Source organism: Salvia hispanica, chromosome 5 (assembly GCF_023119035.1).
Source record: "Salvia hispanica cultivar TCC Black 2014 chromosome 5, UniMelb_Shisp_WGS_1.0, whole genome shotgun sequence".
Taxonomy (NCBI): domain Eukaryota; kingdom Viridiplantae; phylum Streptophyta; class Magnoliopsida; order Lamiales; family Lamiaceae; genus Salvia; species Salvia hispanica.
In genome coordinates, this window is record NC_062969.1 from 26,537,374 (window position 1) to 26,559,094 (window position 21,721).

At 36.7% G+C, this 21,721-nt stretch overlaps 1 protein-coding gene across 2 annotated transcripts; it reads right to left on the reverse strand.

Annotated features, from left to right (window-relative positions):
* Window positions 1-4,421: 4,421 nt before the first annotated feature.
* Window positions 4,422-21,721, reverse strand: LOC125186874 (protein furry homolog-like). 2 transcript variants are annotated; one of them, XM_048083352.1, is made up of 18 exons: window positions 21,418-21,721; window positions 20,328-20,541; window positions 19,835-19,953; window positions 18,517-18,562; window positions 17,535-17,607; window positions 17,293-17,350; window positions 16,353-16,448; window positions 15,205-15,322; window positions 14,862-15,128; window positions 13,774-13,875; window positions 13,290-13,644; window positions 13,087-13,200; window positions 12,025-12,650; window positions 11,722-11,918; window positions 11,258-11,480; window positions 9,423-9,542; window positions 8,329-9,105; window positions 4,422-7,880 (listed from the first exon to the last, which is right to left on the reverse strand). In XM_048083352.1, the coding sequence occupies exons 2-18, from the start codon at window positions 20,421-20,423 to the stop codon at window positions 4,809-4,811; spliced, it is 6,459 nt and encodes a 2,152-aa protein (XP_047939309.1). In that variant the 5' UTR covers window positions 20,424-20,541; window positions 21,418-21,721; the 3' UTR covers window positions 4,422-4,808. The 2 variants fall into 2 exon arrangements, with proteins under 2 accessions (XP_047939309.1, XP_047939310.1); XM_048083353.1 differs by lacking the exon at window positions 21,418-21,721 and adding an exon at window positions 21,105-21,382.

Genomic DNA, 21,721 nt, shown 5'->3' on the forward strand with positions numbered 1-21,721 from the left:
ATGAAATAAAAGCATTCTCGATGCCATGTCATCAACAATAAATTCTAGGGCTCAAAAAAATTAGGGTTCTAAAATCCGGGATGTTACAATATGGGTGAAGAGCGGCCGCGACATTCTGAAACGCCAACGGAAAATCTCAGCTAGGTAACAGGGGTTAGCACTAAAGTATTCTTCCATAAGCCGCTCAGCCGCTCCAACATGGTCTCGTGGGATTGTCCGACGATGACGAATCTCACGAGGGATCGCCGCCGCCGCCAATTCCGCCTCCAATTCAGCCGCCGCCGCCTCATCCTCCTCGTCGGCTTCCCTCTGCACCTCTTGAATCAAAGAATCTCATGCTTCATTCCACAAATCATCCATAAATAGCAATGGAAATCCACAAATTTTTAGGGATAGAAAAATTGGATAGAAAGTGAAATGGGTGTGAAGATGTGTGTGGAGAGAAGATGAAAATGAGAGGAATATTTATAAATTCAAAATAAAAAAAATAAAAAAAAAGGAAATCGGTGCCGAAAAGAAATACCTCCACTACTATGGAACAGAGGGAGTACTATATCACTTTTCCTGAATTCAATAAACAAATTATGATAAATGTTGAAAAATAATTAAGGAATTTAGAATACAAACAACTAGAACCATATTTTTCTATATACACCATAGTAGATTCACCATTATGCCTTATGTTATGTACTTTCTGATGGAGGTCGTAAAATTGAAGCGAGTCGATTTCACCATAGCTCCTATGTTGTCGGGTATTGTAGCACTCCGTTCACAACGTTTGCGTTCTAGTTTTTTAAAACAAGCAAATCCCTTGTATCGCATTTCTCCTACTGTACAAAGTTGTAATTTGTATTTGAGGGGGGCTTCGGCATACCGTTGATGTGAGACGTTAAACCCTTGCCACTGAGATCTCTCTTTATAAGAACTGCCCACAACAGATAGTATATTAATTATAATTATATACTCTTGTATTTTATTTTATTTTTATAACATACTAGTATAATTCAAACTTTGTTAGTATTACCGGTTCTTGAATTTATAAAATCTACAATCGGTTAATCGGGTGGTTAAAATTGGAACCTGCCAAATAAGCAGGCCAACCGGCCCCATGCCTTGATTAACAACGTTCTAAGGTTACAATTCATGCATACTAATATTCACACAAATTATATGACTCGAATGTCTAAGCAGTAACGATACATTGATTTGAGCTTCATTGGGAACATGGCTCAATTCCTTCAATTGTAGTTCCTCTAATTCGAGTAACATGTATTCATAATCTAAGTCTAACAGCTCCATAATATTACCTCTAAATATTCTTAATAAACTGACTTCTTTATTTGAGTTTTTTCAAAAGTATGGTTTCCATATTTCCATAACACAAATTCTAAAGTACTCAATATTAAACCGATATTCAATGAAGTATGCATGTAGTCTATAGATAATCTTAAATCCTTCGCATGAGTAATTAATTGGGTCTCATCTCTCATGTGTATCCAAGGACCAAGATATATTAATGTCGAAAAGTTGAAACGTTTTAAATAAAAAGGATTAAAAAGTCGATGTAGGTGAGCTATGAAGTTTCTGGTTACAAGAGTATATTTATTTGCGTGCTTTTCAAAATAATATTAAGCTCAATTTATTGGCAGAATTTTGCTTTATATTGCTAAATTAAATATATTCATATTTTTCTTATTTGGTTTTATCATTTCACTTATACTAGGCAGAAACTATACTAAAACTATAAACCATAAACATTATTAACTCTTTTTTCTCCTTCAAATTAGCTAAAAAAAGTATGTGGAATCTGATAAGTCTCACTATAATTTCTGAAGTGAAAGAGAAAAATAAAATGAAAACCAAATAAAGAAAGGCTAACATGTTGTAGTAGTAGTATTAGGGATATGAATTGGACTCAGTTACTAAGATGATTCTCCTCCAACCTCCAATTGATAGGTTGAATATGTCAATATTATTAAGCTCAATTATAAAAGTCTTTCACAATTCTAACAAAATTACAAACAAATATTCCTGGTGATTTTATAGTACCACTTTGCAGAACTAAAAACTGCAATATCCTCCCAGAAATCGACAGCGCATCGAAAGGCACAGTACCATCACGTACAGATCATATGATCTTCAATCACCAGGAACAAACCAACAACAAATAAATAAAACAAATGTTTTGTTAACACCAATTTTATCTCAAGAAAAGTAGTGCCCAATTTCTCTAAAAAACCAAGCAACTTTGAGCCGACATTGTTAGTGGACCAAGACATGAAAGCTAGTACAAATGAGTAAAAAATTATTATTGCAATAATACAATTGCACCACCCATCAATGGCATCTACTATATTTATTTCCTAAGAAAATGGGCATAACAAATGGTTATTCTTTTTCTTTACACGAATGTATGACATTTTCTAGTTAATTTCTTGAATATTGTTTTAATCTAAATACATAAACTTTAAGTTGATTTTTCCCAAATTTTTATTTTTTTTTCAAATTAATGTTGACGTGTTTGTTAAATGTTCCTGTGTAAAAAAATTTGATCGATCATTAAACTATATCGATTTTAAATTAGAAGAAGATAATTAAGACTAAGATATTAGCTAGGGATAAGGATTTGGCAGAAACTTACCCCAGGGCTTGCATGTTTTGTTAAGTCAATTGTGTTGAATTTGGAAGCATATAAACAAAATTTCTTTAAAAATATCTAAAAATGGAAACTAAAATATTTTCTTAATAAGTAAAGTCCGAGGTGAGTTTCTTCAAATGTATAAACAAATTTGGTTTATATATTTCTCAATTTTGGAATTGATCTTCTCTGAAATCGATTAATGAACACACGAGATTCCAAAATCGTATGCTGAAAATTAGTACAAACCTCAAAATATTAGATGATGTCTCTTTCCAAAGATATTTCTCATAATAGCTCGTGGCTTAAAACGATTTTATTCTTATCGCGTCAAGAAAATATTTGCCCAAAAATAATGATCAATTGACATGCCTAAGAATCATGAGAAAAAAACAAATGTGAAAACAAACAGGAAAGACATCATAAGATTAGAAATGTCCAAGAAAAAGGGTGCATATCACCTCCTACTACTTACGCCCTAGTTACTGCCTACCTTTCAATTTTCATTCATACAACTTAGTGCCATATATTTATCAAATTAATTTTGAATGGATATTAAAATGATAGTTGGTGTACTTTATTAATGAAGTTTGCACTCAGTTTTGATTTTTAAGGGTAAATCAAGGTTGATTTTTAGGTTTTGTTGAACGAATGAATTCGGTTTTCACCTAATATTAAACTGATGTGGTGGAACAATCATTTTTTTTTTCATTGCTTCGTGAAAACAATAAAAGGGTTGAAGATGGGAAAGATTAAAAGACAATAAAGAACAGAGGTGGGGTGCGAAAAAATTACTATAATATATATCCATTTTAAGCGTGAGCACATAAACATCTCATTAACTAGTATAGGTGTAGTGTTTTTTTTAATTGGAAAGTCATCTGCAATACTTTAGGTTGATATCTTTTGTGTACCTATAATAGCAGTTAAACATTTAAAACATTTTTACAATATCTCACGTGAAAAAAACACAGAGACATAAATCTAGAGATAACAAAATGCAATGTGCAAATTGCATATGATGGATAGTGCTATTGGTCACTACCGTGAAATTTGATGAACATTTGTGTTGATAATTATGAATCTTACTACTAGTTGATTAGTCCATAGAAACACTATCAAATTGAATGTAATTAATTATACAGCAAGTATATAGTATACTAGATTTAAAAGAAATGTTTATCACATGAGTTTCACTATCGATTTTCTTCTTGGAAAACAACTCGTGAGCACATGAGCAAATCCTCTATGGTCATGGGAAATAGTCAAAGCTGCGTAAGAGAAGAGATCAAGTCATAGAAGAAAAGCAAACTCTATAAAACAAAAGGGAAATTGGTCTCTAAAATCATGAACTTTACCTAAAATTTGATATTTCCCATAAACTTTGAAATTGGTATATAATATCACGAACTTTGCATTTTGTTTGGTATTTCCCAAACTCACTCAAATAAGATATTTTCATCAAAATCTTATTTAACGTAGGCAACCGTGATATGTTTTATAATATTTTGAACCACTTTTTAAGTTCATAACATGTAGGATAAAAAGTTACGTTGAAAATCACGTTGATTTAATTGTGTGAAGTATGATGAAAAAGCCTCGTAAGTTAGTCAAATATAGTAATAGACATGCCGTGGGAAATACCAAACAAAATGCAAAGTTCGTGATATTATATACTAATTTCAAAGTTCATGGGAAATACCAAATTTTAGACAAAGTTCATGATTTTAGAGACCAATTTCCCAAAACAAAATCCAATAATTCAGCCAAACACCACAAGAAATAACACCAAAATTTGAATTTACATTCAGCTATAAATAATGTGGAAGATAAAATTGTACTAAAAAACTGATTGAAAACTAAGATGATATCTAACTTAGCTACCTAATAATCCATGACAAATATCTATATGTACATCTCATTCCTGAGACCTGAATGTATGTACCAACAATTGAGACCACAGAATTCATAAACTAACAAAGTTTCACAAAACTTATGCAAGAGATTTTATTACCTCCTAAGTCCTACCTATGAACAATACATATCAACCTCACATCATGGAACAACAACTATAGTTAATTTATTAACTATTTACATTCACCCTTCCCAAGCATCCCCAGTGGACTGCAATAAACCACATGCAGGCCGAGGAAGTGTGGTGCAGAATGATCTACACGTTCCCGATTGTGGTTACGAAGGGGACCAGCCTTCTATAATCCCTCCGCCTACCAAGCGCGCAACTATCAAGGACTCGCCCTAGCATCAAACGGGTATTCTGCAATGCTAATTCTTTTTGTGATGTATTAGACTCAATGGCATTGGCTTGTCCAGACGGAGTCAAGCCTGTTCCGAATCCTAGTCCACCAGCAAACTGCAAAGGCCCACTTCGAGCTTTAAAAGATGTCTGAGGGGCGAGGATCTTCTCATCCATTCCCATAAATCCATTCTCAAAAGAACCCGGATCGTGTGGATGGGAACCTGGTAAAGAGCTACAGCTTTGTAAGAGCGCTTCGAGAACACTAAGAGCTTCCCAGCACAGTGTACTCTCGACCAGCTGGGACACAATCGCATACATGTGAGGACTCTGTGCCGCATCTACAGGAGTATGTTGGAGCAGAGCCTTCAGCAAAAGAAGTATAACACGTTGATACTCGACCGGTCCTTTCTCCAGAAGCCGGAGGAGATGCCCAAAAGCCAAAGCAGAGTGTTTAGGGAACCACTCATTGCACAGTAATGGTGAGACACAGGCAAGGAGATTTTCTGTACCCTTAATCTCTCCAGAAGCGTAAGCCATGAACACAGTTGCTAACTCATCCAATGATTTGGCCTGGCACCATATTGCAACGTTCGTTGCAACAGTGCAAGCCTTATGATAGTGCTGTTGCAATGGTGAAGCTGGTTCTGCAGCACCCTGACTCAGCTGTAAGCAGAGCCATGGAAGTAAGCCTGTAATATGCATCAAGAGGCGGGTTTCTGCATCACCAAATATTGAGTCACAGGAAGGCACTGTTATTTGAGAGAGAACTTCAATGGAAACACCATGGCTGACAGTGGACATCAGTCCTTTGAGCACAAGAGGCTGCACTCCTTCAAATGCAGGAACCTTTGAACTTGATGGTGATACTTCTGATACAATCCTGGACTCCATACGCTGAAATTCAGGACCATCTGAAATGGATGTGTCAAGCTCATCACGTGGCATGCTCGAGAGCAGCACATTTTCTGTTGTTGTGTCCCTGAATGACAGACGATAAATTACCCGAGAGAAAAGCTCTAGCACCTGGCAATATACATGAATGAAGTCTGTGTGCATCATGGCAACACAGCCCCAGAAAAGTTGTGGATACAATATTACTTTTTCAGGTTCCATATTTTCCACCATCACCTGCAAAGTTAACAAAATTTCCATAACAAATCCCAAAACTGATGGTACTGGATTTCCCAGGCATCTGTGCAAGCAGCGAAGGAGAGAAACACATGCATCATTTGTGACGCGTGGTCGTAATGCACGGTATATTTGGTGGGACCGGCAAGCAAGGTGCCTTGATGTACATTCCATAGTCCATTTAAGTGCTTCTGCGCCCCATGTTTCTCGAAGATCTCCTTGAAAAAAAATTGCATCCACCATACTCTGCACAAGAGCAGATAAGAGTGCTGCACTTGGCAGCTCAGTCCTGGTAAGTGTGGGGTCCTCATTCTCCCACATCATGCTACCTCTCTTTGATTGGACATATTTGATCAGGCTGACAACCTGTTGCTTGTTCTCTCCTTCATTATGCTCAACGTCATACAGTTCTAAGTGCCGACCAGCGAGTGAATACAGCAGATTAACAAGGAGATGTTGACAATGCTCCAACACAATATCCTCTGAACTGTCCATTGAGACGAATGTCACATGAAAGAGAAGTGGCAAATGCTCTCGAAAATCCTCATCATTCTCATAGGCAATTTCAGCTAAAAGAATCAATGCGATGTCCGCCTGTGTCAATGTATGTTGCTGGTGACCTTGCAATGCTGACAGAAGTTCTTTAGCATTTACACCATGAGCTCCAATTCCTGGGTGCAATCCATCTTCCCCAGAATTTGGGGTATCAATGAGGTAATCTCCACTGTCTCGAGACATATGGCGACTTCGTAAACTTCCTGTTGAACTGCGCACCCCAATTAGTGGTCCAGACATGTTGACCAATGCGGGTAGAAGTTGCCCAGAGCGACCAGCAGTTACAGGAACAACACCAAGTTCTGGGGGCATAGGAGTCAATGGACCTGAAGCACTTCTGCCACCAACAGCTGCTGTTCGCCAGCTCAAGCTTCCGCTAGTGTTCCTTAGTGGTCCGTCAAGAGATCCACGGACAAGTAAAGGTGACATGTGAGGCTGGCTGTCCACAGTGGAGGTTATTTGGGCCAAGGCAGGTGCCCGAGAGAACTCTAGGACAATTCCTCCCCCAGCATCACCTTTATTAGCACCAAGTCTCAGAGGCTCCACAGTATCTTCAAGCATCCTCTGTGCCAACTGGTAAACCAAGTGATCAATGGTGCGCTGGGGGCAAATTCGAGCTAAGTATAAACTAACTCTCTTAGCAACTGAGAAATAAGTGGCAAATGCTCCACTTATTTCAGCTGATGCGTTTGAATCACAATCCTCGATCCCTTTTGTGATCAAGAAATCCAAAACAGGACTTATATTCCTAGGTTTACTAGCTATCGTTCTCCATAGCTTCTCAATTTCATCAGGGAACTGATCCCCATGTCGCCATGTTACATAATAAAGACTCTTTAGCAATCTATCGCTCCAACCAGAGTCCTTCAATTTCCAAAAATTGAGGTTCTCAATCCACGGGGCCATGCACGTCAAAACTTGATGTTGTGCAATTATGTCCACTGCATCAAGTTGCCTCTGCATTATCTCTTCACAAAGAAGTTGGCTCAATTCTGGATGATCTTTAGCAAGTTTACAGGAGAGTTTGTATTGGAACTGTTGATAAGAGTCAGGAAGGTTGCCGACAACAGCAGCTCGATAGCTACCTGCACCCTCAAGACCATCCTCAGCCCATTCACGAACAGAGAGTGTTTCAAGCATTTGAAGAGCATCATCACGAATTTGCCTAGATGGATCCACTACTTTGTAAAGAATCAAGCTTAATAGCCTCTGAATTTCACATTTAGGAATCTCTTGACGCATGTAGACTTCAGCCAAGACACTGAAGTAGCCGTCAGCTATTGCAGCATCAGAATAGTAACACTACACCAAATAGCCAATCTAATCAGTACTTCCAGATAAAATTAATTTAGGTATTGGGAATGGTGAAAGAAATCGCAATCTGGGAAGCATACAACCTGAGACACATGAATACAGAAAGTGCTATGTGTTTCAAATATTCCTAATGAAGAAGTCTTTGCCACGTCAACTTACTACTACAATGATGATATGAGATGCATTTAGGCAGCCACTTCTAACTAACAGTAAGAGCAAGATATGGACATCAAGTAAAACTCACAGAAGATACAATGATTATAAGCATAAGTAATTCAAGCATTATGTTCAAGAGGGAACATTTGTTATGCAACTTAATAACACAAATCTATTTGCATTGTCAACAATATGGTTAAACAAATTAGCCTCCTTTGAGGATGCCCATGGAAAACATGCACACTGATAGTTTAGAGCAGTACTGGACTTCATGGTTTACCTGATCAATGCAGGCAGGAAATAAGTCTAAATTAGTGAGGAGAAGGTTCTTCAGGGCCAATTTCGCCAGAGACACCCGATGGTGAGCACCTCTATGCCTATCACGGCCGGTTGCTGCCCGCCCAACATCTCCAGTATGTTTTGTATAAGATGATGGAGTTCTTGGATCAGCTGGTGAAAATCCAAATGGCGCTCTGGGTGCAGGCTCAATAAAGAGGCTATTGATCCAAGAAATAACACGGCCACTCATCTTGCGTGCACTATCATCAAAGCATGGTCCATACAACAGAGAAGCCATTGCATTCATCGAGGCCCATTGTATTGCTTCAACTTGTTCACCCAGCTCTTTATCAAATGAAAGTTTGTCAATTGAGTCCTTTGACCTAGAATGCTGACTGGACTTGTAACGTTCAACTTCACGTCGATAATCACCAACACCATCCTGATTCCAGGTACTGCCTGTGTCATCACCCCAGGTAATGAGGAGATCAAAAAGTCTCTTTCTAGTCCTAATATCAAATTTTTCTGACTTTGAATCAACAAATTCAGGAGCCAAAAATCTCAGAACAGAAGCAAGCGCATATCGGAGGGGTTGTATCTCTTGAAAATTCTCAGGAGGCGATGTCAAAATCTGCCTAGTTATTTCTTCAAGGAACTTCAAGTAATGAAGGCGAAAAACAGGTTTGCGGCCTAACATGCCAGGCCATACTTTTTCAGCAACTGTGCGATAAATGTTTGAGATATGGATACGAAGTTCTTCTCGGCGAGACTTTTGACTCTGCATAAATACCAATTACAAATTAAATCAACCACGTATGTGCTATATTTGACAAGAGAGAAAGAGTGTGTCTGAATTTGATGGATTTTGCTGACAGTTTGAGGAAAGACTTTCAAAAATGTCAAAAAGATCTACTTTGAAACATTCATGTAATAGACCAGTAATCACTATACACTCTTTAGAAAATGAGTGGTTGGTTACAGAGAAAGATTGCAGCAAGGCATACATAGCACATACTTTAAAATAAAGAGAAGGGAGAACACACACACACAGAGCAAAAGGCTGGGAAATCCTAGGTGTTCCATTGTGAAATGTACCTTCCACTTTGGTTTTCCCTCTGTTTCCATAGACACCTCATCTATAAATGATGCAAGCTCACTGAACATTATCTCGCAAATATCCAGATGTGAGTGACCAAGTGCCATGGTGGCTCCATGCTGCAAATGCGGAGAGAGTAAATATGAATTAACATACAATTGTTTACACATGCCTTTTAACTAAGCGATGGTTGCTAAAAAAATCATGACTTTTATCCTCTCTTGCAAATTTGACATGATTTTTACAACGCTCAACAATACCACTAACTTTGATTTTCAGCAAATTCAACACCCCAACTTATTCAATTTAACTTTTCCTTGAAATGATGTTGATTTGCAAATTAAATTGCATCATTTTATCACTGAAAATATTAGAGATATTGAATCTGCTATACAGTGAACAGAAAGTGGTATTTGATGTGTTTTAAAAGTCAAGTCAAATTTGCAAACCAGGGCAAAAGTCATTATTTTAGCAATATTCAGCATGCTTTGCTATTCTAATATGATGCCATGTCCATGCACAATGCCAAAATAGTAGAAGAAACCACCTCTATTTCATAATGGATGCAACGGTACAAATCAGTGTGTTTGAAACTGTTAACTAGCTAAGACAACCCAGATAAGGAAATAAATCGTGCTATGCATTGAAACGCCAAGTTAACACCAAAGGAAGCAAAATTTAGCAAACTTAGTGTAAAAGTACTGGCTTTCTCTTGATTAAGTGGAATAACTCACAATACAAAGAATAGGCAGTTTGCATCACCCTAAGAATCCCCAGACGTATGAAGATAGAATAGGTATCGTACTAGCAGAGGTATTATGATCCAGAAACTGCTATCAATTTAACATTTCCCCTTGTACCGAAGCAAGTCTTTATGATTTTTGGAAATTCACATAGTAACCGTAGCCTCTTGTGCTCTAGACAAGTCAGCAGAATTATCATTAGATGTGGGTTTGCTTTTCACACATTAAGATCTTGTGAAGCAAGATATCTACGCCAATTCAAAGAATTTTCTAAAATGTGTTTTCAACTTTACGACACATCCTTTAAAAGTGTTAAAATATCAATCCAAAATGTAATAACATTATCTTTTACCTTAATTTATACTCCCTCCGTTCCATAGTAGTGGAGGCATTTCTTTCCGGCACGCGGGCACGGAAATTAAGAAAAAGATGTGTAATGTATTAAATAAAAAGATAATAAAGTAGGAGAGATGAACAAGTAGAGAGAATAAAGTAAAAGAGAGGGAAAAGTAAGTGAGAAGAAATGAGTTGATTTTTACTAAAAAGTGAAATGACTCCACTACTATGGAACGTACCAAAATGGCAAAATGACTCCACTACCATGGAACGGAGGGAGTACAACATGAAATGCTAGTTTTGTAACTCGCACACATCCTTCCCCCACCCTAAAACGTAGTGGAATGCTGTAAATTCAGAATATATCTTGACATTCAAGTTGACTCTTACAGGGACCTTTTTAATCAGCTATAAGAAGAGAACACATCACGGTTGATATTCTCCACTCTCAATCTGCTTAGCATTAAATTAATTATATTCAAAATTTTCTGTTGTCTTAAATCCTACTACAAGTTTTCCCTTGAGTGGAAGATTGCCACATAAAGTTCAGACTTCAGAGTGTCCTTTTCTAACTGATGTCAGTTTCATTGGCAATAAATTAATAAATTGTTATAGAAACTAATCCATGATTTATAAGACAAATTTCCTACAACTGGCTTCACCATATTCATAAACTGGACTGGAAGGAAGAAATTATATCAGAACTGAGATCCAAAGAACATTTCAAAAGATTGTTGGCAGTAGCAATTACTTACTACATGTAGTTCAGAGCCAGATTTGAGGGAAGGAAAAATCAGATGGAATAGTTCTTTTGTCGCTGCTGAACCCCCATCTTCTCGACTATCAATTGGGCATGAGCATGCAAACATTGCATACATGAGCCATTGATCCAGCTTATTGTCAGTGTCCTGCGATTGATAAGCCTTTCCCCCCAATTCCGTTGGTGTGATATGAGCAAGACGCTGAATAATATCTAATCTGCAATAGAAGTTAAACCTAACTGTTTAAATACAGTCACAGAGAACCTGAATAATTGATTACATCATTTTATCTGCAATATAGACCACCAAAGCTTTGTTTATTCTTTAGTTCCAGGCCTTATTGTATTGTTAGGGTAATGATTCGTTAAGTTTGCTGCTTCATAGGAAGTCCTCATATATAATCTGAGAAAACCTTAGATAGCATATCTGGGAGAGTTGATCATAAAGATATTACTTACTTTGCCTCCCGAACAGAACTAGGACAGAGTTCAGCGGCATACTTGACAATCTCACTTAGACATCGAGCCCATCTATATTTATCAGGACTCTCAAACATTATAGACTGAAGAGTTACATCAGGAGGTACAGCATCCGACTCACGTTTCAGGTCAAAAGGACGACCAGAATCCCAGTAGCAGCTCTGAACAATATCATCCTGAAATAAATTGCACTCCTACTTTAAACATGGTATGAAACATTCACTATTGAAAAATAAAGACTCTAAACAACAGAACTAGCTGGAGCCAGAATCAGTTACTTACCCCATTCTCTTCTAGAACGTCGATTATGAATATTGGTTCAGCTTCACTTTTCAAGATATGATCTGGACGTTCTTGCAAGCAAAGTTCTCGAATATCATGTCGTAGAGCACGGACACAACGCAGCAACTCCAAAGCAGTATGCCTGATCTGACTATCTACAGAACTTAAGAATATAAGACCAACTGCATCTATCTCTGAAGCACGGAACTCAAGTGCCTCCTGAGATTTGAATGATGACCTCTTTAATCCCTCGTTTTTTTGCAAGGGTTTTGCATCAAGTCCATCATTTTCCAACTTATCATCCAATAGGCAAGCTCTCCAAAAACGCATGAGGTCAAGTAGACGTCCCAATGATGTCTGAATAAGAAGGGGGAACTCATCTGGAAGGCGTAGGATGAAATTTGCCATACCTCTCATAACTGCAAAGCGGCGATGAGGGAGGTATCTCACAATCCGATTCAGGACCTGCACAGCTTCCTCACGAACTCCAGGATCAATGCTAATGCCATGCTGAGGTATTATTTCCGTGATTTTATCACTTCTTCCGACTTCCTCGATGAGATAGGGTATGCACTTTAGCACCGAGCGAAAAAGATACCCTTGGGACTTCTCTTTCGTGACAGCATCTGAGAACTATTTATCAGTTTTATGCTGGTGTGTTGCAATATACAGGAGGCAGTTCGGCAAACATATAAAGCACTTCACAGGTCTAATTCAAATGTCTAAAATATGTATGGTTGGCTTTATATTATTAACTATTATACATTCTGAAATAATGCTCAAATACTAAGAGCATTAAATTATCTGGGTATGTTATCCTCACATCACATGAAGCATTATAAAGTTGACAAATATATTTTTTGCTTTATTGGTATTCGTCATCTAAGCTCAGTGTTTTATAAACTCTCTGAATATATAAAACACTGAGCTTAGATGACGAATACCAATAAAGCAAAAAATATATTTGTCAACTTTATAATGCTTCATGTGATGTGAGGATCAACATACCCAGATAATTTCCCTTCTTTAAGCATAAAGACGTGCAAGAGCTTTAGAATATACCTATCGTGGTCCTTGAAGAAGTAAGAAGAGCATGGCTATAGGTTCTATGGCAAGATCTCAAAATGGCTTCAATTGCAGCCTTAACTTTTGGGATGTAGTGGCCAATATTATGAACTGCCAATGCAGCACAAAAACTGTAAGATGGGATTTTCTTCTAAAGGAAAAGAAACAGTATATTTCATGGTTAAGGAATTAAAAACTACCGTGAAGAATTTCCAACCCAACATGCTGGCTAGTAGGAGACATAACAATGGCAAGCAATGCACGAAGACCAATCACCTTTGCCTCAGGACTATCTTGCCTCAGCAATTCAAGAATCGTGTGATTCATTGCAAAATCAAGATTATGTTCTGCTATAGTTACACAGAATTCCACAAGTTTGTCATGTTGGACATCCTGTGTGAGCATTCCTTTCCTGAGAATTGTCAAAAGCTGAGAGGTAACACTGTCCAGGTAATCCCATACACGATTTGGTGGCTGTTTATCACCATGGACACTCAAGTAAAACCTCAGAACACGATGCAAACAATCTAATGCCATGAAGCGGTGGTTCTTATCCTGAAACATAAAATCAATCAAATACTAAAATTCCTAGAAGACGAAGTTATAAATACACACACAAATATATGGCACAAAATTAATTATGCTGATATCAAATCATAACAGGTCAGGCTATACTAAACTTACCCTAAGATGTTTGTACAGTTGTTCCATGTGCAAACCAATATTACCAAGGAAAACATTAGGGTCACCAAGGCATAGGAGAAGGGTCACCAAAGGGTAACCGACCTAAACAAAGAAAAAACTCATGTCAGTCGAGACGTGCAAGATACATTAGAACAGATAACATCTTTAGCATAAAATATAAGGTTGCCATAGAGACCAAAACAAGATGAACTGAATTTATTGATGATATTATCAATTATAAAAGCATTGGCCCCCTTGCCACTAGTCTATCATTTTATTCCTGTCACCATGCCCCACATAAGCTCTATTTCCATAAGGCGATTTCTTCACCACCAATTATCAACTGATGTTGACAACTTGACATCGATAAACAATACAGTGTTTTACCTTTACTAAATTAGTTTAATATTCTAATTAGATATCAAAAAATAAATAAAGCAATATCGTTTAATTTTTCTAGTTCGTACTATTATGGGTAGAAGGATACTTCTAATTCACCAATTTTCAGAAAGCAGTTGACTATGGAAAATTAACTAGATTGTCCATCCAAATATGCAGGTGACAAAAAGTGAAATATGGAATTTTATTTAGATAAATATTAGTAACTCCTATAAGGGAGTAGTGAAAATTTTATAAATTACAACATCCACTCAAGACCAAATTTATCCGACATCATGGAAGAATACAACACTTTGGCATCATCAAGATACTGTCAGGATTATGAGGTTCTAATATATAAGCATATTCGTGATAACACAACATCAAATTAGACAGGAAAGAAGTAGATATGGAGTATCATTTTCGTCATATGGAAATTGGAATTCATCAAAAAGATAACAATTGATTGTTGAATTAATGACACAAAACAGATAAAAAAACTTAATAAAATTTGTTTATGAAAAGTAAGGTCAAGCAGCAGCACAAAGATTGTAACTGGGCATTTCATTTTTTTCAAGAATAATATACCATGGCAGTATTGGGTATACTCTTGAATGAAACGAGAGTTTATTGGACAAACATTGGTATTTTACTTCATTGATCAAAATTACTTGTAACAGAGACTAGTGGTTTGCAACACTGAAACTTACAGCTATATGTTTACTTTGTTTGTCCATCCAGTGCATCAACAGCCCCCGTATTCTTACAACAGCATCATACCAAAAGGTCAATGCAGGTTCAACGCCAGTAGGAGGCCACTGACCTTTTCCACCATCAGCAAGTGGTGCTAGTATATTTGAAAGCATGTTGCAAAGTGCATGGTGAAGTTCACTTTTACGCTTGTGAGGAGCACGATTTAGAGGGTTGGCTTTTGCAATAAAGGAGGCAGATGCATTCAGACCTCCCTCTGTTTTAACCTGAATAACGTCATCTCTTTGTCACGCAAATGTTTTGTTAACAGCTTACTGTTCAATGAGAATAACTCAGACATACCCCAAGTTTGAGGTAACGCATCCCATTGATAATACTGAGTGTTTCACTCCTTGCAACACTAGTATCAATTCGGCGAGTATTAAGCTCCTTGAAGAAGCGTTCAGTCACAGAACTAAATCTAGAGAACAATAAATGCATGTAAATACTGAATCAGATTGTAGTGCATCATAAAGACTTTAAAACACATTATTAATAATATAGTAATGACGGATGATGAAACTGAAGAAATGTCATAATCAAGCCACAAGTTCCAAACTTTGAATAAATAGAAGAAATGAATTCAATCCCAAGTCTTGCTGCCACTTAAAAAATACTCCTCCGTCCACAACCAATAATCTCTTTTTTCCATTTTGGCCTATTCAAAAAATTTAGTCCCTTTTGGCCCACCATTTTTCCCCACTCTCTCTCTCCTATTTGTCCACCTTCAACTAACAATACTCAAATCAATTTTTTCTCTCTCCTCCTTACCAATTTTACAGTAAAATGTGTGTTGTGCACTACCGAGACTATTGGTAATGGACGGATATAGTATATTTTATGGAGCTGTCTCCTAATCAATAATCATGAAAGGTATTATAATTTATAGCTTGGTCATTGTACATGGACCTCATAAATGTTTACTTGTGTAAAACGTGTTCATCCTGTCATCCACAAGAAACAATGTTTCCATAAAAGTTAAAACGGTGCTGATCATGACATTAACCGAGTCCTCATAATACAAGAAACAGAAGCTATAAAAAACTGGAATGGCATCATCCACTTTTAATAAATTTGGAATGTCATGTCTTTCACAATTTATAACTTGAGTAATTGAATATCCAAAGTGTCTAAGTGTGAAGTTCATATCATAATCATAAAATATAACAATGAAGTAACAGTAACAACGGAGTAACTATGTCTCTTTTCTAGAGGCCGGCCTCATACACTGTTTCAAACTCATTTTCCTCTTTTTTTTCATACATAATTGTAACTTAACTTGAGTGGCAGATGAGATAACACAAGGAAAACAAGTGAGGATCTGGGAAAACGTAAATTAACATCTTTTGGGAAAATTATCAGCAGACACCCCAGCACATATATGATGCTATGCTTTTCTCTTGGTTACACCAGTGCACATGAAACTCGCCAATTTACTATTATATCCATACCTGATACGTGATAGAGCACCAAGGAGCTGTGCGACTAGGTCTAGCAGAAGTCCCCTTAAGTCAACAAGAGAAGGATATTCGACTTGGCTGACGACCCTGTCATTCCCAAAGAATCCAAAGAAAATAAAAATAAATAAAAAATAAGCGAGGGTGCTGTTCTAATGCAATGCAACATTAAAAGAAAACTTAGGTAGTTGGATGCAAGCAAAATTAGCAAATCATCGAACCACAAAACGAGTAGTATCAATAGCTTAATAGCTTTTAAGAAAGCATCCTTTTTGATTTTTCATATAATCAACAGATTTGGATGCAAGCAAAATTAGCAAATCATCAAACCACGCAACAAGTAGTATCAATAGCTTTAAAGAAAGCATCCCTTTTGATTTTTCATATAATCAACAGATGTGAGACCACTATCTCGCTACATTGAAACTCTAAACTAAGTTCGAAAGTCTTTTGTCAATAAGAGAAAAAAAAATCTGGGAGGAGGTGGAAAGCATCCACCATTAAATATGTACTGGTATATGAGCCTATTTTCAGCATTTATTGTTAGGCATAAAAAGAAAACACCACAAAGAATCATTCCATTAAACAGAACATTTAGAGGAATCTTCAGGTCTCAGAGGATATAGATAATAATTTTTTAATTTGACTAACATCTTCACTATCAAAACCAGCAGGAAAGTATAGCTAAAAACAACAATATCTACAATAATTATGACAGCTTATATACTCTGCATGGCATGAAAACTATTTTAGCCAACAAAAAAAATTCAACCCAATCTTGTCACTTTATAGATTTCATTCACATCAACCAGGGAATATACACCAGCCAAAGATGTCACGTATTTAGCATAAGTCAGGTGTGGAATCTGCTAGATAGTTTGATTAAAATTTGTAATCATACATCAGCTTTTTGACAAAGTTAGGTCATGATTACCTGTCTGCATTAATCAACCAATCGAACACAAAGTTTTCAAGCCCAATCCAGAGTTTTTCTGCCAAAAGGGGAAGACCATTAGAATTTTTAAATTAGTTTTCTTCTATTAAGGGGTGGGGGAGGGTTGAGAAGTCCCAGCCAAAGGAAGATAGATGGCAAACACAAATCAGGAAGTTTTTTTGATGGGATCATGGGATTCACTTTGGCATAAGATTCAAGGGACAGTAACTGCGTGAACAAACCTGTAAGTCCTTCTTGTGGACAGCACTCAACAAAGCGAATACATGCAGAGCAAAAAATACATTCCACTGCAAGCTGTATGATTAACATAATAAGGAAACCAAAGTTATTACGAATTGAGTTTACAGGAATAGTCTTGAAATCTTTTGCTTCAGAAAAAAAGAAGATAAAACTAAAATGGTTCTCTTAGGAGTTAGGACCACTGGACCAGTATCAGTTAAGCAAATCCCACTTTCACATTAATACTGTCATAGAATGATAAAATTTTAACCATTAGTCAAACACTCAAATGTGTTCACATCTTTTTAATGGACTCATGCATGATTTATTTATATAGGATTATCAAAATCTATTCAACAACTAACATGCATCCAACCAACAAATACAATTTGTTACCCCGATAAAAAATTAAACCAGAATTCTCATAAGTTAACATCATGGTTAGCACACAAGTTATACGACATGCAGTTACAGAAAAAAATATACTCACTTTATGAAGAGCTCCAAGTTCTTTTCATGATTTTTAGTTGTTTTCTCAGGATTATTTTGAGAAACAAGTCAACATAAGATAGATGCATTAAAGACTAGAACTTGAGAATTTTAATGACATATCCTTCACTAAGAAAATTGTTGAGATGATAGCTATATCCTCTCAGGCTAGGCTATCAAAACCAGATGCATATTCTAGTTGAAATTGCTTGTTCAGATTCAACTTTCAAGTGCATCACTCTGCAACTAATCCACTTTCATCACATTGAATTCATCTTCTTTAATTCATGTTTAGTCTTGTGACTAATTATTTTTCAAATCCTGTCTCCCACTCAGTATCATCTAACCATTTCCTAGAACAGCACCTTAGTATTATCACATATCTTCTATACGATCAAATGGAAAATGGACAGAGAAACAAAAACTAACTACCCTGACAGGGTGTGGGAGAATGTGAAAGTAATTTTCATAAGAATGAAGAGAGACTAGACTAACCTTCCTTTGAAATGTTGAAGCATCATGTGCACCTTTTGGAGATTCACTGCATAGTTAACCCAAAAGGCCTTCTTATATACAAATGAAAATATATTAACTATTAAGGGCAAACATATATAGTATATCTAGGGGTGTCGAAACGGGTACCCGCGGGTACCCGCACCCGATAAGTCTATCTTAAACAGACAACAATTCAAAGCCACTGTAGAATTAGGTGTTATTATCATATATACACCTTTTCAGTCAAGCTTGCATGTTAATATCTGAATTTTAATCAAGGATCTATACTTTCCTGTCAAATAGACAATTGAGATTGATCATCTGAAACAGCTAATATCATTATGTTGAATAGGTTAGAGCATATAATGGAAGATTAAAAATATTGGTAACCTCAGGGATGTTACATAATGATTTGGTGGAAAGCAATGTAGAGCTGGTACCAGGGAAAGTCTCATCAGTCAATCAATTAACAGCTTCAGTCAACTCAATGAAGGAAAGTATCAAACATCATTGATTTACTAAGCTTGTTTTTGTTAAACCACTATTTCTAGACTTGTGCATTACTCTATAGTATTTGAAAGCTATAGGCTATAGTGTAGGTGTTTTTCATATTCACAAAACCTATATGTATTCATTCAAATAAAACTTCAGAAGGAGATTTAGAAGAGTAAAGCAGTTATCTAGATTGACCATCCAAAGAGTCATTCTGGAGGAGCCTTTTATAATCGTGGCCTGTTTTGGGAGATTACTGAAGTTTCTTCAAATGGTGCACTAATCAGTTACTTTGGGTAGCTATATAGCATTGAGCATACTCTATGATATAAACTATCTTATAACTGGACAGTTGAACTTAAACTGGTAAAAACTGGCAACGACCTGAAATCTGCAACTAAAGTACAAGATCATTTATCCATAAAGCTATATGTTTTAGTAAATGACTACTCTATTTGCAAGCATATAGATGGAAAACCAATTATGTCATAGCCCAACATCGTTCAAGGGATTAGTATTGCAGAATAATACAATCCAGATTAGCCAGGACAATATTAGCTGCATATTAAGCAAGTTCAAACCCCAGAGTTGGAGCTTTCTAATGAGTTAGTCTGCAAATAAAAAGGCCTGCTAGCCAGAAAGTCATATACTCATTGTTTGATATATTCCTATATCTTATTGTTTGTTTGTGGAGTTTAATTGGATCATGTATTCAAGAGATAACATAGCTACTTAAGACTACATTTAAAGATAAATTCATTAAAGGAATGCTACTTTTTAGTTGACTGGTGAGTAACAAGAAACAATATTATGGAGAAAGAAAAACCTTTCTCTCCATCTTAAAAGAGCCTCAAGTAAAGGTACAGGGGTATGTCGAGCCACCATCGCTAAAGAATCCAATACTTGTTCGTAAGCTGGATCTGATGGCCGAAGATACTGTCCATCCTGCAAATTTGTTGAGCCACAGTTACTCGAGCTCGAGCACGTATTGTTAATTATGAGAAAAATGTATAGAGTCAAGAACCAGGGATATATGCATAAACTCTCCCAATATAGTGATCTCATCGATTACTCAACTACCATATAGACTGCTAAAGTGCTAATAACCTTTTTTTATCTAATATGCAGTAACTCTGCCATACCAATAGGTCGATCCTTCACCAATCTAAGCCATATTGCTAGAATCTAACAGGTTGAATGGTACTTTGCATCAGAATCCAACATAAACATTACATATTAATACAATGAACTGCAGAAGCGCACTAAAACTAGAATATCTCAATCACTAAAATATCATACACAGACACAAACAACTTTACCTGAACTTGAGCAGTTTCAATACGTCGCCTGGCAAGAGGAAGGAACCGCTGCAGCAGCGCATCGACAATCAGTTTTGCCGCACTCCCAGCCTTCATTTCTTCCCCGAGTAGAATAAATGCAAACAACTCCCAACTTCACAAATTCATCGTATCTATACTCATGGTATCCATGTCCATCAGTGATCCCAATCACATCCAACTGCCCAGAAATCGCCTATAAAACATGAAAGCAGAATTCAACTACATCAGCTAAAAAGGAAAATTTTCAGATTCAAACACTGCTTCCATATTTTATTCATGATGTAAACCCATCTCATAAATTTCACCCCTGTTTTATTTAGGTTAAATTATTTAGTCACATATACAATCACCAAGTTTTGTAAATATTGAAGAATTTCTTAAATGGGGAAAGATTATAAGCTCCAGCTGAAATCGGACAATCAGTTTACAAGCCCAACAAAATGTGTCTTGGAAGCTAAAAAAACACTCCTAAGTCTAAACCAATTCTTAAGCTAAATAGCATTGCCGATAATACTTATAATAATTATGTGTTTCCTCCATCAAATTCCATGTAAAGCAAAAAGCCAGATTTGTGTAAATCATTTGTCAAAAGGTCTTCTCCTAATGGCTAATGAAATCGTGATTGATGAAACTACAAATCAAAATGAAGACCTTAGCATACAAATAAAACATGAGTTAACTGAGATCAAATCTCAACAAAGATTTTGACCAGAAAATCTCCCATTCCGCCTCACATATAAAGACCACCTGTCTCACCAATACTAAAGTTGACAATTTTAATTCCATCTTGCTCCAACCAACATTTTAAATATCCGCAACCAGCCATTCAGTATTCACTTCCGCAAACAAGGAAAAATCGCAAATTCAGGTAACTCTGTATAACAAGATCCAGTTATCCTCCAGTCTGTGTCGACAACAGACTAAAAATCAAGTCTTCTTATCATCTTTTACAGTAACTCAATCTGGTGCCAGATTGACCGACTCTTGCCCCAAAATTGCAAAATCACAAATCCGTTCAGGGTAAATTTCTCGACCCAAACAATAAAAAGAAGAAGTCGAATGACCGAACCTCTCTGGGAATTCATCCGTCTGAAACTGTGTTCTTCTCGCCGGAAATCAACACATGAGCACCCAGCTCAGCGGATCTACCCCCCATTTCGAACTCTCCCCGGTCCCGAAACGAACCTTCCCTTCACCCTGAATTTCTGTCTCTCAAGCTCGACATTAACATGTGTGTGAATCGTGAGTGAGCAGAGCAGGGACGGGACGGGGAATAGATGGAAATTTGGGAGCTGGAGTAGACAGCTACTATGAAATTGAATTTGGGAATTTAACGGAATTAGTCAATTGATTTGTTGTCAGTTGCAACTGAG